General features: G+C 38.9%; 1 protein-coding gene across 1 annotated transcript; it reads right to left on the minus strand.

Annotated features, from left to right (window-relative positions):
* Positions 1 to 16,692: 16,692 nt before the first annotated feature.
* On the minus strand, positions 16,693 to 18,246 carry LOC140166815 (craniofacial development protein 2-like). Its single transcript, XM_072190304.1, has one exon. It carries the CDS (start codon positions 18,244 to 18,246, stop codon positions 16,693 to 16,695), a length of 1,554 nt encoding a protein of 517 aa, XP_072046405.1.
* Between the last annotated feature and the right edge of the window lie 323 nt (positions 18,247 to 18,569).

Genomic DNA, 18,569 nt, shown 5'->3' on the forward strand with positions numbered 1-18,569 from the left:
GGACAAACCGCGGCTCGTGAGTCATCCTATATATGTTGCAATGATAGGGAGGGGGCGACCATGATATAGGACCATATGGGCTGATGTGGGGGGGGGGGTTGATTGTGGGCAGCCGTTTTCGGCAATTTTCCTTTGGATTTTCTAAATTTTCAATTTTTAAAATTATCCTGGATGATATCTGTCGTGAAATAAATCAATGCTTCTATAGGCTATAATAGGCCTAGTAGGCCTATTTATACCCTGATTATGCAATATATAGGCCTACAACAATAACTACAACAACAATAACAAAACCAACAACCAATATTTTGTTATTACTAATTTATAAATAGGGCCTATATATTCATAGGCCGCGCCTATTAGACTAATATAGGCCTAAAAATTCCTGAATTATATAATGAAAAAAACCGGGCAAAAACAATTAATCGCTGCAGTCAGAGAGAAAGAAACGAACAAGAAAAAAGAAAAAAAGTGAGAGAAAAAAATAATAGAATGGACCACATCGGGACTCGAACACGTACCAAAGTTTCCCAGCTCAGAACTATTGCATTATATAGTCCAGCGTGAGTCCAACGCGCTAACCGATTGAGCCACTGAGAGACATATAGAAATGATCGATCTCAAACTGACTATTATGGAATAGTGTAATAACAGGCTATTATGATAAACAAGCTCAATACCGCTGTAAATGTCGGAGGTATCGATGGCGAAAAACCTCGTTTTTTGCAAAAGTAGCTTAAATTTGGAGTGAAAATCAAATGGTAAAGTAAGCGACAGACATTTGAGAAATAATGTAGGCAGTTAGAAATCAAAATTAACGTTCCACAATCCAGATATCGATAATGTAACATAACAGTGTTTTGTGGTACAAGATTCTCGAAAATTGTTCCCAAAAACGGGCTAATAAAATTTAATCGGTACTGTATTTGGTTCTCCCCCATGGCAACATTATTTCTTTGGTCGATTTGTAGTACAATACATAAAAGGAGAAAACAATCACTCGGCGTGGTTTTATACGGAGCGAACATTTGAAAAAAACTGCATGGAACGTGTTTTTGATCTTGTGAATATGGTGCGTAAAAATGATTTAAACGAAGGATTTTCAAACGGATTCTAAAAATTTGTATAAACACACAAAAAAAATGTAAAGATACATCCATGCACCAACATTTGACTCACTGCGATATTTGATTGCTGAGAAAACACGGTTTTAGAGAACAACTTTATACGTCTTTTATACGTTTTTATACGTTTCTTCGTGTAACCTTAAGGTTAGCCGAGAGTTTTTCATGCGTTTGATTTCACAGGGTCGTAATTTCATAACAGAAACAGCCATGCAGACAATGAACAAGCGTTCTGGGACGTAGGCCTACTTACAATAGCATATCGATCCACGGTCAAGACATGAAACTTGGCTTAGCTCGTGCCCGGAGCTCGTGAGTGCCGGGGGCGGCATGCCGGGTCGGATGCCGGGGGGGCACAAGCCGTTTTCGGCAATTTTCATCAGGATTTTATAAATTTTAAAATTGATTGGGGGCACTTCGTCAAGCTACGCCCTGGAAAATGTGTTGATTTTGAATTTATAGCCTTGATTTCTTTGATGAAATAAATCAATGCTGCTATTCCCCTGATTACAATGTAATAATAGGGTACAACAATAACATCAACAACAATATCAAAAAACAATTATTTGCAAATCGAATTTGGGAAGAATATTCAACAAGACAGACTTAGCAGGCCTACAAATTTCTGAATTATATAAAGTGAAAAACAATCAATCACGATTCACTGCAGTCAGCGAATCAATCAAATAAAACTAAAAAGAAAGGAGCAAGAAAGAATAAAGAAATAGTGAAAAGAGAAAGAAAGAGAGAGAGAGAAAGAGAGAGAGAGAAAGAAAAAGAACGAAAAGGAAAGGAAGAAAGAAAGAAAGAAATGAAAAAAAAATGAAAAAAGAAAAGGAGAAAGAAAAGAGGAAAGAAAGGAAGTAAAAATGAGAAAAGAGAGAAAAAGAAAGAAAATTCAGCCACACGGGGACTCGAACCCACAAAAATGGTTCCTAACAGATTCCCAGTCCAACGCTCTACCCACTCGGACATACATCAGCTTACGCAATTGCTTGTTCTCGAAGCGGATATATAACTTTAATTTGATGCAATTACTTGATTACAATCGCGTCCGCACAAATGGCTCTTAGAATAAACACGCATGTCGGCGCTGAAATTTTGAACGAACTGATGGATGAAAAACCTCGTTTTTTGCAATACTAGCTTCAATTTGGAGTGAAAATCAAATGGGATAGCAATTGGCAGAATGTTGAGAAATAATGTAGGTATTCAGATGTCTAAATTAACATCAAGTAATTAAGATATCGATAATTTCACAAAACAGTTTTTTCTCAGGCAAGATTCTCGAAAATGTTCCCCAAAAACGGGCTTTTAAAATTTAATCGGTACTGTAGTTGGTTCTTCCCCATGGCAACATTATTTCTTTAATCGATTTGTAGTACAATACAAAAAAGAAGAAAACAATCACTCGGCGTGGTTTTATACGGGGCGCACATTTGAAAAAAACGTCATGGAACGCGTTTTTGATTTGGTGAACATGGTGCGTAAAACGGCTTTAAACGAAGGATTTTCAAATTTATTCTAAAAATTTGTATAAACACACAAGAAAAATGTTAAGCTACATCCAATGCACCAACATTTCACTTGCTGCGATATTTGATTACTGAGAAAACTCTGTTTTAGAGAACAACTTTATACGTCTTTTATACGTTTTTTATACGTTTCTTTGTATAACCTTAAGAAATCGTTTCTTTTAGAGCATCACGATTTTCATCTCAAAACAAAGTAATAGGCCTACAAAAGAAATACATTTGTCGAGAGTGATTAAATAAAACATCACGATTTTCATCACGGAACAAAAGTAATACATAAGACATCGTTTGTTTGATTGCAATCAACCGCGACAGTTCGTCTCACACACATAACAATGCACTGCGATCAAATAGGTTGATGACAACATTTGATTGAATGGACTGCACTGCGCCATGATTACGGTGAAGGACACCGGTTCAAATCCTTTGTTTGGAGCATGGAGCCAATCAATAATTTCACGCACAGCCTCTATGCAAATTAGAGTTTACACACGCTGCAGCTGGGGTGATCGATCGAAGCTGGTTACCGTTAGTGATCGAATGCATAAGCTTATTTGCTCTACTGAATCGATTTACTGGATTAATTTCCTGTTAACTGGGTTTAATGCCACAAAGGTCGAATCGGGTTTGCCGTGGACCATAGGTGCATCATGTGGGGCCAAAAGGGAATTAGATGTGATAGTTGCCTAGGGTGGTATCATACAGACTGCATCAACATGGGCTCCCAAACTTATGAGTATTTGGGTAATAGTAATGTCATGTGGATATCCCCCTCATGTGGGCTACCAAATTACTCTACTGGGTCTGTTTTATTCAGACGGCTCAATCGAGCTGACAAACAGCTTCAGTAGTATTGCCTCTGAGGGAGACCTCCCACATTCCCCACTGGCTACCTCATCACCCAAAAAGAAAATTCAGCCTACTAAAATCAACAGAGCTGAACATTTACGCATTTTGGTTGTTAACTGTCAAGGCTTAAGAGGTAAAAAAGCTGCCTTTGCCGCGTGTTTGGATAATCATTGCCCAGATATTATTCTCGGCTGTGAAAGCTGGCTGGACAGTTCAGTCCTCAGCACTGAGGTTTTCCCCTTCAGGAGCTAAAAGAAAACAAAGCTCCAGATCCTGATGCGATCACTGGCAAAATTATTAAGATTGCGGCAGTTGAAACTGCCTCGGCTCTAGTCACCATATTCCAATCCTCTCTGGATCAAGGTACCCCACCAAATGACTGGTTATTAGCAAATGTGTCTCCTATATTCAAAAAAGGGGACACAACTTCACCGGCCAATTATCGTCCGGTTTCACTAACTAGCATCGTATGCAAAATGTTTGAACATATACTGCATACACAGATTATGGCCCATCTCGACAGATTTAATATATTAACAGACAAGCAACATGGGTTCAGAGCACGCCATTCGTGTGAAACCCAATTGGTCCAAACGGTCCATGACCTTGCACACTCACTTGAAAACAAGCAACAAACTGACCTCATTGTGATGGACTTCTCAAAAGCCTTTGATACGGTACCGCATCAAAGACTTTTGAGAAAACTATCACAATGCGGCATCACAGGTCACATACACACATGGCTTGAAAAATTTCTTACACAAAGAAGTCAGAGAGTAGTAGTAGGGGGAGAGAACTCAAACTGGGTGAAGGTACTCTCGGGGGTTCCGCAAGGGACGGTGTTGGGACCACTGTTATTCTTGATTTACTTGAATGACCTTCCGAATAACTTGTCGTCCCCTATCCGTCTCTTTGCGGACGATTGTGTGGTTTACAGAGAAATAAAATCTAGGGCAGATGCTGTGAAGCTTCAAAATGACATGCTGATGTTGGATAGGTGGCAACATACCTGGCAAATGGCATTCAATGCCGACAAGTGTTTTCTGTTACGTATTACGCACACACGTAATCCAATCATTACTGACTACACAATTGGAAGTAGTAAACTTCAACAAGCCCAGAGTCACAACTACCTGGGAGTTGAACTCACACATGACCTAAAATGGAACACACACGTACACAACACAGCCAAGGCCAATAGACCAAGGACTGGCGGATCGTGTTCGTGGGTTTAAAGTGGGTGGTAATTCCGTGGTCGCGATAAATTCTTTTGAGTTTTTCCGATAAATCTCCGTGATATGGGATGGTAATACTTGTTGTTCTGCCCGTCTGATTCGTGCTACTGGCGGTGGGTTTACTGTTGTCCTTGTTTAAGGCCTTGTTTATGGCCCAGTCCTGGTAACCACAGTTACCCAGCGCTGCGAAGATGTTGATGTTCAGCAATCTTATCGGAGTATTTGGTGATGATCGACTCAGCTCTATGAAACAAGGTGTTGACCACGCCGAGTTTTTGAATGAGCGGGTGATTGGAACCAAATTGAAGGTATTGGTCCGTGTGTGTCTGTTTTCGATAAACAGACACAGCAAGGGAGCGATCTTCTTCCACGGACACTAAACAGTCAAGAAACGCGAGTTTGTTATTTGACAATCCTTCCTGCGTGAACTTGATATGGGGATCAATTTGATTGATGTGGTTGAAAAACCTATCAAGTTCGTTGGATTTAATTAAAATCCAAGTATCATCCACATATCGATACCATCTAGATGGCGCTATACCGGGAAACGTTGACAAAGCAATGCGCTTAAATCTTTCCATATACAGGTTAGCGATAATCGGTGAGACGGGCGAACCCATGGAACATCCATGACATTGTTGGTAGAATTTTCCACTGTACGAAAGTAGGTGTTATCTAAACAGAGACTCAGTAGATCACATAATTGATCAGGAGATAAGTTTGTCCGTTCATGAAGTGTGGTATCCTGAGTCAGAACTTCGCGAACTGCTGAGACTGCGTCCTTCGGAGGAATGCTGGTAAAGAGGGCGGTGACATCAAACGATGTTATAGTCTCATCAGGTTCTAACACTAAGCCCTTGGATTTTTTCCGAAAAATCCTTAGAGTTGAGAATATGGTGGTCCGTCGGTTCGTCCGTCAAAAATAGGTATGTCTGGTTGACCAGATTTAAATTAAATCTTAATTTCAACATACCCAGATGAATGAGAGTCTACACAGTTTGATTCGACCTGATTAAGTTTATCACCAAAGCTAGACTCCAAATCGCTGAATCAAATTCATTGCTCCATGTAATGTTTCCTCAGGTCAGCAAGTCGTGCCCTCTTTGCAGAAATCCATATGATACAATTTCACATGTAGCAAACGGCTGCATGCAATTTCGTTACAATTACATTTCAAGACACAACCGGATCATCAATATCCTTGAAAAGGAAATTGAAAAATACAACAGGTGTGATATCTACCGTGAAAAGATCATCTCGGGTGCCCTGATCACGAATGACGATGATGAAATTGAATTCGCAAACATCTTTCAGGACATTCAAGCAAGAAAACCAGACTTATTTCTCATTGATCACGAAAACATGAAGTGTGTCATCTTGAAAATAACTTGTCCTTTCGATGCTTTCATTGAGGAAAGTTACAACACAAAGTTCCAAAAGTATACTCCTCTTTGTAACTTGCTCACGTTGTGCGGATTTGATTGCAAAATCCTTGTCTTCGTGATTGGGTCACTCGGCCATATTCATCACCGTTTCCGAAGTGGGTTGAAGAAACTTGGCTTCCCCAAACGTGTTGCCAAGGCTGTTGCCAAATATGCTTCTGTCAGTTCCATGATTGGAACCAACATCATTTGGAGACTGCGAAACAGGCTCACCAAAATCAATTAATTCTTCTGTTCATTTTCATGTTGTTTGTAATTTATTCATGTAATGATTTATAATGCCGCTTTGGTGGCCCAAATGTATTTTGTTCATTATTGAATAAAAAATTCGTATATTTATGTATGTATGTATCCGAATGTACGATATACTACTTCTGCGTAGTAACTAGTCTGCAGTTTACGCCATAACATACAGCCTGTCTCAAAAAAAATTGTGCAAGTGAAAAGCGCCCTCTATGGCAATTAGAGAACACCGTTGTGACATAATGCTTACATCAACGTCAAGGGCGTAGTCTTAGCTCTGAAATGCCGTTTGTTCTGTTCAGTTTGCTTGTTTTAATCTCGAGATATGTTTAGTTAAAGACGAAAGGGTAAAATCACAATTGTGCCACTTTTACTAGGGAAGAGGGCTTTACATGTAACAGTGATAGCATCAAGTTTATCAAGAGTTCCTTCGTGAAATCAAAAGAATGCATCAATAACACAATACAAAATATTGTTGACTGTTTTTACTGTTTTATCATGATGCAGGAATGATGAGTCTCTTTTTCCACTTGAAAGAGATTAAAAGATAAATAAATATTTCACATTCTGCTGTAAAAATTAAATACATGTGCATGTCAATGATTTTATCATGGTAAATGCTGTTCTCTTAGTCACTTAAGACATGTTAAAAGACAAACAAATATTGCGCACTTATAGGTTAATGAACGCGTATTACTTGTTGGGAGAGATATTAGACAAAATAATGCACGCGTGCCGATGTTGATGCGTCTAATGCATGCGCCCCGAAAGGAGGAGTGCAATAGACGCATCAACACCAGCTATCATTGATTTACATGTACAGCCCTCTTCCCTAGTAAAAGTGGCACAATTGTGATTTTACCCTTTCGTTGTTAATTAAACATATCTCGAAATTGGAACAAGCAAATTGAACAGAACAAACGGCATTAGAGAGCTAAGACTGCGCCCGTGACGTTGATGTAAGCATTATGTCACAACGGTATTCTCTAATTGCCATAGAGGGCGCTTTTCACTTGCACAATTTTTTTTGAGACAGGCTGTACGTCAGTTATACTGAGTATGTCAGATGTTAGTGTGTGTGCTTGTCTTGTTCGAACATTGTACGATCCACAGTGTCATCGCCCCGATATCTTCATGGCAGAAATCGCCATGGTAGGTTGAATCCACCGCCACGCATGGCCATTTTGTTCCGACCTGTTTAATAGTTTTGAGACGCATAATGGGCCGAAGGACATCTGACTAAGGCTACTGACAATAGCCCGGTGACTGACCTCGCTGTGTGTGAGTGAGCATGGTACGCCATAGGTCATCTGCTTTTAGACTACCTCCACGATTGGCCTATACACTGCGCTATATAGTTCGGCACATATAAAATCAGAATTATTGTCAGTTTTGAGTTCAAGACGCAAGCTTCTTTCTCAAGACGCAAGCTAACGACTATCATATCTGTTCAATACATATATTCAAGTGCAAGGAACCACATCTGGTTTCTTTAGACGAAATCAATTACGGGAGATATTCATCATTTTCTTCCCCGGTATCCAAAGATTTTCGTCTCAATATCAAAATCGTGCATAGCACATTCACGTGTATCGATCCCGGGTATTGATTTTAGTATCTCTGCTGTACCAAGTAATTATTAGCCAGGCGATGTCGGTGTGATCTGCTACTTCCATGTACACCCGGCACAAAAAGAAACTCGTCAGTTATAATCATCCTTACTGTTCAACAACCTGATAATTTTGGATTATTCTGAAATATACATTTTGTTAATTGGACTTTGCTTTCTCATTTGACACCCTGTTCATGAGAATCTAGCAGGAATTGACCAAGATATGCGCCTCCAAACCCCCAAACCCCAAAATCAAAAGTTGTTGAGGATTCCATTGTGCCTGGTACATTGTGTGCTTTATTGATTGGCCCGTGGTGTTTGTATGCAATACAACGATGCGTTCCTATTGAAAATCGTTGAAATTGCAACTTTTGATTTTGGGGTTTGGAGGCGCATATCTTGGTCAATTCTTGTTCGATTTTCACGAACTGGGTGTCAAATGAGAAAGCAAAGTCCAATTAACAAAATGTATATTATCAGTCCCAGAAGAACGCCAAATATGGATTAAAAGACCTTTGACCTTGGATGTACAACAGCATGTTATGATCTAATGGGAAACTGTACACATCAACAAACACCATTTCTATCAAAAAGGCAACGGCCGATATAATTTGAAACCACATAAATTACTAGAGTTGGTTCTTCTCTTGGATTTGGACCAAGCTTTAGAATATCGACTGTTGCGTTTTGAAATAAAACAAACCAGAAATTTATCACCCATTGTAAAAGATATGGCACATGTACCGAATACATGTACATCATACATTGGCTGACCTTGTGGATTTCCTGGCCCAGCCATGCTAACCACATAAGGAGATTATACGATTAACCTAGTGCAGCTATTGTCATAGCAGGGTATTATTATGTAATACTCCTGATCCATATTTGGCACTCTCTTGGACTGATTATGTATTATATTACAAAATGATCAGGTTGTTGAACAGCAAGGGTGACTATAACTGACGAGTCTTGGCGCAAATAGCCATAGTAGCTGAAGGCGCCATTAAACTCAAAGAAAGAAAGAAAGAACTGACGAGTTTCTTTTTGTGCCTGGTGTAGTAGCTAACCTGAAGTCTACGTCATAACATATATACGTCAGTGATACTAAGTATATCAGATGTTAGTGGGTCTGCTTGTCTTGTCCGACTATTGTACGATCGGCCATAGATGAACCCCTGGATGGGGCAGCTTTAATTAGCATGAGGCCGCATTGATATGTAAATAGCGTATTGTTATTTAAATTTGTGCTCAGACGTATTGAGGGCGACAGTCATGTTATCCAGACGGAGAATGGCTGCATATGCCGGGCATGTCAATTTGCTGAGTGAAGGCTGATAATCACCTTTCTGTATAGGTAATAAGCTAGTATATTTCGTGTACCAGTTGGTTATAACAAAAATTAGTATCATATTAAATATATTAAATGTATAAACTTTGAAATTTACATGAATTTGAAGAGCAGAGCTTCGAAATGTAGCTAAGTCAGCCCCCGATGTGAAATTCTGCTGTGTGACCCCCTCTGCGTGGTAGAATTATATTCATAAAACATTGAAATTAACAGATATCATGGCCAGCCAACCACGATTTATCAGCATTTGAAATATATGTTAATTAACAAAGATAAATAATAAAGAGTACAAATGGCAATTAACTAGTAAACAAGCCTGAAATCTTAAAATGTTGCCACGTGATTTCCCGAACACATGATATGTCACTATGTGATCACTATTCAGATTTACCGTAAATATTTGGAGTATGCTTGCACATCATGCACATACACTGTGCATTTCTTTACTTCCGTATAAAATCAATAATTCATGCTGGGAGCCAAGTAACATTGTCTGCTCAGTGCAGATTGGTATTTCATTTTACTTGAGAGCATAATAGAAATACATAAAGACGAATAAGGCGCCATGATGGAAGGTCAGGTCGGGTATCAAAGGTTATTATAACTTAAATACTACTTGTATTTCCCACCTTGCCTCTGTCACATATTTCCTTCATATTATTGACAGCAAGTCCTAATTTTGACTTTGCTATTGCAAAATGCCATTTCATATCAAATTAGTAGACTTTCTTTGGAAAAAACATATCACTGGTGCCTGATGGGAATACCCGTCCGCCATTTCATTAAACTGGATCGTGTTCGCCTGTTTTGTGCCCAGATGTATTGGGGCGCGCTATACTCTCATTGAACAGGCAAAGTTCGCAAAACTAACAACGTTGTTATTTGCCAAACTCAATTAACATGATCCAAGGGTCGAACATGAATTATTCATAACGAGCTATAACGGATCGATAACTGGCCTCACTTTCTAGCTAGTAAACCAGCTGAATTTTTCATAGATTTTGCGTTGCTAATAGAACAACCGTGAATTTAGTGTCACCCCCTTGGATCTGCTATTTCCATGTAGTAACTAGCCTGCTGTATATGTCATAACAAACTTCGGCTATACTAAGTATGCAAGATGTTAGTATGTGTGCTTGTCTTGTCAGAATATTGTAGGATCTACTACTTCTATGTAGTAACTAGCCTGCTGTCTACGTCAATACATACGTCAGTTATACTGAGTATATCAAATGTTAGTGTGCTTTTCTTTTTTGACTATTGAAGGATCTACTATATAGTAACTAGCCTGTTAGGAAGACACCAATGTAAAAAGATCTAGACTGATGGTTAGCATTACCGTTGCAATATTTGATACAACAAATTAGTTAAAAATTATGATGCATAGAGTTGATACTTGATTGTAGCATGGTGAAATAATTATATAAATATTTTTAAATTATATTAAACTGGTAAAAAGTCGGCATACAATACATAAGAAAACCATTTAAAAACAAATTTATTTTATGGTTTTCTAACCACTTATTATAAATCTGACGTATTTCTGACGAGTTTTGGAATTTAATATTTTTTTATGATGCTATTCATCAAAAATAATATAAAAGCTATTACAGTCAGTGGCGTAGCTGGGATTTTTTTTCCATGGGGGGAGGCAAGCCTGTATGGGGCGGGAGCCCACATCCAAAAAAAAAAAATTTTGCCGCCCCTTGCTCAAAAAAAAGGTTGACCCAATTTTTTTATCAGGTGGTTTGAAAAAGTGAAGAGCAAAAAAAAAAAAAAAAAAAAAAAAAAAAAAGGATTATAGGCGCGCTAGCGCCCTAAAAGCAACACATTTTGATTAATGAGTACCATTTTTCCCCTCCTCTCCCTCTCTCCTCCCTTTTCCTCTCTCTCTCCTTTTTCCTCTTTCTTCCATGCGCTAGGGGCGGGGCCCAAATAGCACTAGGGGGCGGGGCCCAAACAGGCAATTTTTGCCAGGGGCAATTACCCCCCCCCTGGCAGCTACGCCACTGATTACAGTTTGTTAAAAAAGATTACTCAAAATTAATTTAACAGATGTTGATTTTAAATGATGCTGTAGACATCTCTCTCTCTCTCTCTCTGGGTCAGATGGTGGTCTTCACAAGAGTACGCCATCTACTTCTATCAAAAGCCAAACGTGTTGCACCAGATGAACCCCTGGATGGGGCAGCTTTAATTAGCATGAGGCCGCATTGATATGTAAATAGCGTATTGTTATTTAAATTTGTGCTCAGACGTATTGAGGGCGACAGTCATGTTATCCAGACGGAGAATGGCTGCATATGCCGGGCATGTCAATTTGCTGAGTGAAGGCTGATAATCACCTTTCTGTATAGGTAATAAGCTAGTATATTTCGTGTACCAGTTGGTTATAACAAAAAATTAGTATCATATTAAATATATTAAATGTATAAACTTTGAAATTTACATGAATTTGAAGATCAGAGCTTCGAAATGTAGCTAAGTCAGCCCCCGATGTGAAATTCTGCTGTGTGACCCCCTCTGCGTGGTAGAATTATATTCATAAAACATTGAAATTAACAGATATCATGGGCAGCCAACCACGATTTATCAGCATTTGAAATATATGTTAATTAACAAAGAAAAAAAAAAAGAAAAAAAAAAAGGATTATAGGCGCGCTAGCGCCCTAAAAGCAACACATTTTGATTAATGAGTACCATTTTTCCCCTCCTCTCCCTAAGATACATTCCGTGTGATGAAACGTTCTTCACATCATTTGTCCAAGATGTTGATGGACGTCCCCTTCCACGATGGCCTTCCACAGCTCCCTGAAGAATCTGCCTCTCAACTCCACCATCCTTTCTTACAATGTGGCCAAAGTAGCGCAATTTCCTCTCAATGATGGACTTTCTGATGTTTAAGTCTGTGCTAATCTTATTCAGGACCCAGATATTTGTCTTCTTGTCTTTTCAAGATACTCCCAACAGCTTCCTATAGCACCACATCTCAAATGCATCTATCTTCTTCCTGTCATTCTTTGTCATTGCCCAGGATTCGCACCCGTATGTAACAATTGAGAAGACTGTTGCACGGAGTAACCGTACCTTGAGGTTGATTGATAAACCACGACTCTTCCAGATCTTTGACATACTCTGAGTTGTTGTCCTTGCCATAGCTAATCTTCTTTTGATCTCAGATGTGCTATCACCTTTGTTGTCTATCATTGAACCCAGGTATTCAAATTGTTTAACCTCCTCGATCTTTTGACCATCTATCACAAAGTCCTCTCCAGTTCCATTTCTATCAATAACCATTACTTTAGTCTTCTTGGCATTTAGCAGAAGGCCTTTCTCCTCACTGGCTTCCTTGATGCATTTCAAAAGGGCCAGCAGTTCCTCTCTACTGCTGCATATTAGGGTGGTATCATCAGCATAGCGTAGATTTGTGATACTGCTACCGCCACATTTGAGTCCACCAGTAAACCCGTCCAAAGCTTCTCTCATGATACATACATACATACATATTTGAGCTTATAAAGCGCTATTACAAAAAGATCAAAGCGCTAAGTGATACACTGCAAAAACAAGAGAATGAACAAAAGCAAAGAGTCAAAAAGGATAATAATGAGCCTTAAGGGCTGGGGTATGAACGTTTGGACAGTATATATTTTGGGACATCAGAGCACATCAGACATATCGAATTGCACTCTGAATACGAAGAATGTCATTCTGATATCAAATAATTTTGATTTTTGAAATTCCCAATTTAATACACATTTTATGGCAAATCATTAAAATTGATATTTTTGATATTTAACAGTACTTGAAGTAAACTTTATAAATCTGATGATTTATACTTAAAGTGTATGTAGGTGGGATGAAAAGCCGACGATCAATTGAAAATTTTGACCTTTCGTATTGAAGATATGGATTTTTTCCCAAAACACCAAAACAAATTAGGTCTTTTTGGGAAAAAATCCATATCTTCAATATGAAAGGTCAAAATTTTCAATTGACGTCGGCTTTTCCTTCCTGCTACATACACTTTAAGAATATATCATTAGATTTGTATAATTTACTTCGAGGACTGTTATATATCAAAAATTTGAAAAATATCAAATTTTTATAATTTGTCATAAAATTTGTATTATATTGTGATTTTCAAAAATGAAAATTATTTGATATCAGAAAGACATGCTTCGTATTCAGAATGCAATTCGATAGGTCTGAGGTGCTCTCATGTCCCACAAAAAATACTGTCGAAACCCAATAAACGCTCATTTTAGATCCCTTAAGAGATTTTTTAAATGTTGCCACTGAGGTTGCCTCCCTGATGTTACGCGGGAGGCAGTTCCACAACGCTGGACCAGCAGAACGAAAAGACATGTCACCACTGCGATTTTTACCGATGTGAGTGTTCAGAAGACTGGTATCCATAGAGGATCTTGTGACGGGTCCAGATGAGCGCGTTCTGTATGAGAGTAATTCTGTGAGGTATGAAGGAGCAGATTCATGCAAACATTTGAAGACGTACAGACAGAGTTCGTCGCCAGAGTGCTACACTATCGTAAGTGACATTTTTGGCCAAAATGAGATTTTGATGAATTATGGAAGGCCATAATAAAAACGCACATTTTAAACCAGGTTTTAAGTTTCAAAATTGCTTAATTATTTTTTAATTAATAAAATAAAATATCGTAAGTGCAATACAATTAATGCATGCAAGACTATCGTATGTGCCACATACGCTACTTTATTGGGCCTAAACAACAAAACCACGGAATGCTACACCATCGTAAGTGCAAAAGAGTCTCTAACACATCACTGGCTGTGACGCTGACGGCTGTATGCGTTGTCATCATGCTGGCTAAGTTCATAGCTCTCATGACTGGTAATAGAGACGATAAATCCGATGTTTTTAGTTTTAGATTCAGTAATAAATCTTGAGAGATAACATTGCGGCAAAAGGTGTCTTGCTATTGTTAATATTATGTGCCAAAATAAATTAACACTGGTTAAGAAACATAAAATGACAAAATATTCGATATTTGAGCCGATGTTACGCATATCCTAATTTAGCAATGAATGCTATACTATCGTATGTGGCACATACGATAGTGTTACCTCTACACTTATTTCTATTTGAGTGCAACACTATCGTATGTGGCACATACGATGATACGATAGTGTTGCACTCTACACTCATTTCAATTTGAGTGTAACACTATCGTATGTGGCACTTACGACATCTAAATCAGTAAATAATTCATCGATTTATTAACTTTAACACCATTTATATAGTTTATATTATTAAAATCAAATTGCTTTACATTCCCATGTCATTTTATGGCTACTTGGAAACAAATGGCTACGCTAAACACAAAAATGCTCCTCCTGTAAAACTGTCCAAACTGCACTTACGATAGTGTAGCACTCTGCCGACGAGTTTGAATTTGATTCGATCTCTTACTGGCAACCAGTGAAGGTCATGCATTAATGGTGTGGGGCTATCAAGTCTGGCGGCATAGAATATGAGTTTGGCTGCTTTGTGTTGGAGGGACTGTAAACGATCAAGGTCTTTTGATTTTGCTCCATAGAGGAGAGCATTCCCGGTGTCAAGGCGTGATATCACGAGAGCTTGCACAACTGTGTGAAGTGTTTTGTGGTCCAAAAAGCGACGAATACGGCGAATATTACGGAGCTGGAAATTGATTGAAGAAATCATGCTATTAATGTGAGGAGTCATCGTTAGGCGAGAGTCAAACACTGTGCCCAAGTTCCGAACATTATCAGATGGTTTAATGACGCTGTCTCCCACATTAAGTTGCAATGGCGGAAGTTTGCTAAGACCTTGAGAAGTACCGGCTATGAAGAATTCAGTTTTATTGTTGTTAAGTTTCAATTTGTTCACGCACATCCAGTCTTTGAGTTCTGAGATACAGGATTCAAGTTTGTGAAGAGCCATCTTGTGAGCGTTAAGATCCCTAGGATTGAACGATATGTATAGTTGCGTATCATCTGCGAATTCATGGTAACTGAGTCTGTGTTTATGTATAATCTCACCGATGGGCAGTGTATAGATGATGAACATAAGTGGACCGATAACCGAGCCTTGAGGGATGTCCTCTGAATAAATGTTAAACAGGTTTGGTGACTATATGCAGCCCTGTCTCAGCCCTCTTCCAATCTTGAACCATTCAGTATCTCCATTACTTGTCCTGACTACAGATTCCTGGTCCTCATATAGTTGACTAATAAGATCAATAATGTGACCAGGGAATCCCATCCTTCTCATTGTTTTCCACAATTGAATACATGAATACAAAAGCCACCTAAGTCCATGCGAAGTTATTTTGAGAGAAAAACCCGTGTATCATTTTAATTCCTTCAGTTAGATTTACCTGGTCAATATGGTAAGTTTTACGTGCAAATGAGTGGATTAACCTGTATTAGGTATGACGATTAGCATTTCAGGGACTTCGTGGGGTTCATTTTAAATTTTGGACTTAGGTGGTTTTTTGAATCATATACAAAGACAACAATGTTAGAATGAGATTACCACTAGTAAGATAATACAAAATAAAGCACACAGGTATGTATAATGTTGATAAGCATTCTGCCATGTAATATAAACCACACACTTTCCTTTATTAAACCCATTTTTTGTTCAAAAGTCATTCTCTAGCAATGAATGTGTTACAAGTGGACTTTTATACATACTGGATTTCAATCAATGTGTGACAAGACTCAAATCATGGAATTGGGTGATTCTTTCATACATGCTATTTTTCACATGCCCAATAGACACAGAGAATGAATTTGAGTTGTTCTTTCATGCATATGACAGGCCTATGTATAGCAACAATTTCCCATGCTTAACTCAATTTGGCCAAAGTATGGACTTAGGTGGCTTTTGTATTCATATATTCAATTGGGGATGGCTGACACAGTCAAAGGCCTTGCTGTAGTCAATGAAGCACATATAAAGTGTTAGTCTGTGATCTTTACACTTCTCAATTATATTCCTGATGTTTACGATCTGGTCTCTAGTCCCTCTTCCTTCCCTTCTCGAAAGCGAGCCTGCTCCTCAGAAATCTCCTGGTCTAGTTTTAGCTTCAGCCTTCTGATGATGATCTTTAGCAGAACCTTACTTGCATGACATATCAAGCTGATGGTCCGATTGTTGGAACACTCTTTTAAGTTACCCTTCTTGGGGAGTGGAACAAATAAAGCTCTGCACCAGTCTTTGGGCCATTCCTGCTCCTTCCATATGCGACAGCATAAACGCCACATTATGTCAACACCTTCCTTGTCTGTCGCTTTCAATAACGCTGTTCTACTTCTGATCGAAGTGGTGGCGGCTCCTCTTCCATAATTTCACCGCGAGTATACACTTGTTGGTCTTGTGCCTCAAACAGTATGGTGCTATATTCCACCCACCTTTTCTTGATATCGTCACTTTCAGTTAGTGTAATGCCATTTGCATCATTTATTACATCCATTCTTGGAACCCACTTCTTTGTTAACTCCTTTGATATGCCAAAGGCCGCTTTCGAATCACCTTTACATCTCTCCATTTCCTGACATTTTCTTTCGATGAAGTTCCTCTTATCTTCCTTTACACTCTTAGCAACCTCCTTGTTCAGGCGTGACCTTTTATTCTGATCACCAGCTGCTTTTGCTTCTTTCCTGCTGTCAGCTAAATTCAGTGTGTGTTGTGATATCCAGGGTTGCTTTATTCTCCTTTTCTTCTGGATGTATTTCTTGGCTGTATTCTTGACTGTTTCCTTTATGTCCTCCCACAGTTCATTTGGTGTCTGTTCCTCCTCGTTCACTTTCATTAACTGCTCAAACTTGTTCTTTACCTCAACAGCATACTGAACGGGGATGTTATCAACATCATACCTGATTGGTGGTCTGCTTCCTTTCTTTGCTTTCAATCTCAATTTTAACTTGGCTACAAGAAGTTGATGGTCGCTACCACAATCTGCACTTGGTCTTGTCCTTACATTTTGGAGTGTTGACCTCCATCTCTTCTGAACCATGATGTAGTCAATCTGGTTTCTTGTTCTGTCACCAGGGCTTGACCAAGTCCACAGCCTCCGTGGATGATGTTCAAAAAGTGTGTTTCCGATGACCAAGTTATTTATCGCACAGAAATCATACAGTCTGTCTCCACGTTCATTTCTGGTTCCAAGCCCATGTTTGCCTACAATGTCCGACTCTTCGCTACTCTTTCCAATTTTGGCATTCCAATCACCCAGTACAATGAGCAGGTCTCTCTTTGGAATACTGTCTAATGTTCCCTGGATCATCTCATAGAACTCTATGATCTCTGAGTCAGGTGCATCTGTTGTAGGTGCATATACTTGCATCACAGAAATATTGATGGGATTTCCTTGTAGTCTTAAGGTCATCACCCTCCCATTGACTGGGTTATATCCTATCACAGACTTCTCGACAATGAAACCAACTCCTTTTCGTTTCTTTGCGCTTTCCATTCCTGAGTAGATGATCATATTGCCACCATCAGTTGTAAATCTTCCTTGTCCGAGCCACCACAGTTCTGATACTCCCAATATCTGGATATCTTTGGCAATCATCTCCTTCTCTACTATTTCCACCTTCCCTTCTGACATGCTACGTACATTCCATGTAGCGACATTTATTGGTTTCCTCAAAGGGGTGCTGTTCCTTGCCTTCCCGAGACCGTCAAGAACAGAATTTCCTGCAATAGGCTTTGATCCTGTTCCGTCATCACTGACAGGTGTACTTTGAGCAGCATCTCTCTCTTCACCAATAGCAGTTGACGTATCTTCTGGCCTGCGGGTCGAACCATCCGATACCCTCGTTTTCCTTAGATTCTGTACTCTCATGTTACGTGTAGAAATAAAAAGTATAATAATTATGATACAATTGATCAATTATATATTTCGATATTGTATTATGGATAAATGTGGTAACTAAAGTAAGATCCGTTTATATTGTCGACTATGCTTACAAATGTACAATGTATCGTGTAGAGAACGTCCTTCGGACCAGCTGTGTATAGCGGGTTTTACAATGTGTGAATGTATAGATCTGAATCGTGGCAATATGAGCGTGTTTATTATAAAGTTGCTGAATTTTGAGTACATCATCTTTATGAATCAAATTTACCAAATTTAAAATAAATAACCTTCCCTCAAGTGTCGAATGA

Source organism: Amphiura filiformis, chromosome 12 (genome assembly GCF_039555335.1).
Source record: "Amphiura filiformis chromosome 12, Afil_fr2py, whole genome shotgun sequence".
Taxonomy (NCBI): domain Eukaryota; kingdom Metazoa; phylum Echinodermata; class Ophiuroidea; order Amphilepidida; family Amphiuridae; genus Amphiura; species Amphiura filiformis.

Bases quoted from the DNA above. Each gene is read 5' to 3' on its own strand.
- LOC140166815 (XM_072190304.1), bottom strand. From the start codon at position 18,246: ATGAGAGTACAGAATCTAAGGAAAACGAGGGTATCGGATGGTTCGACC.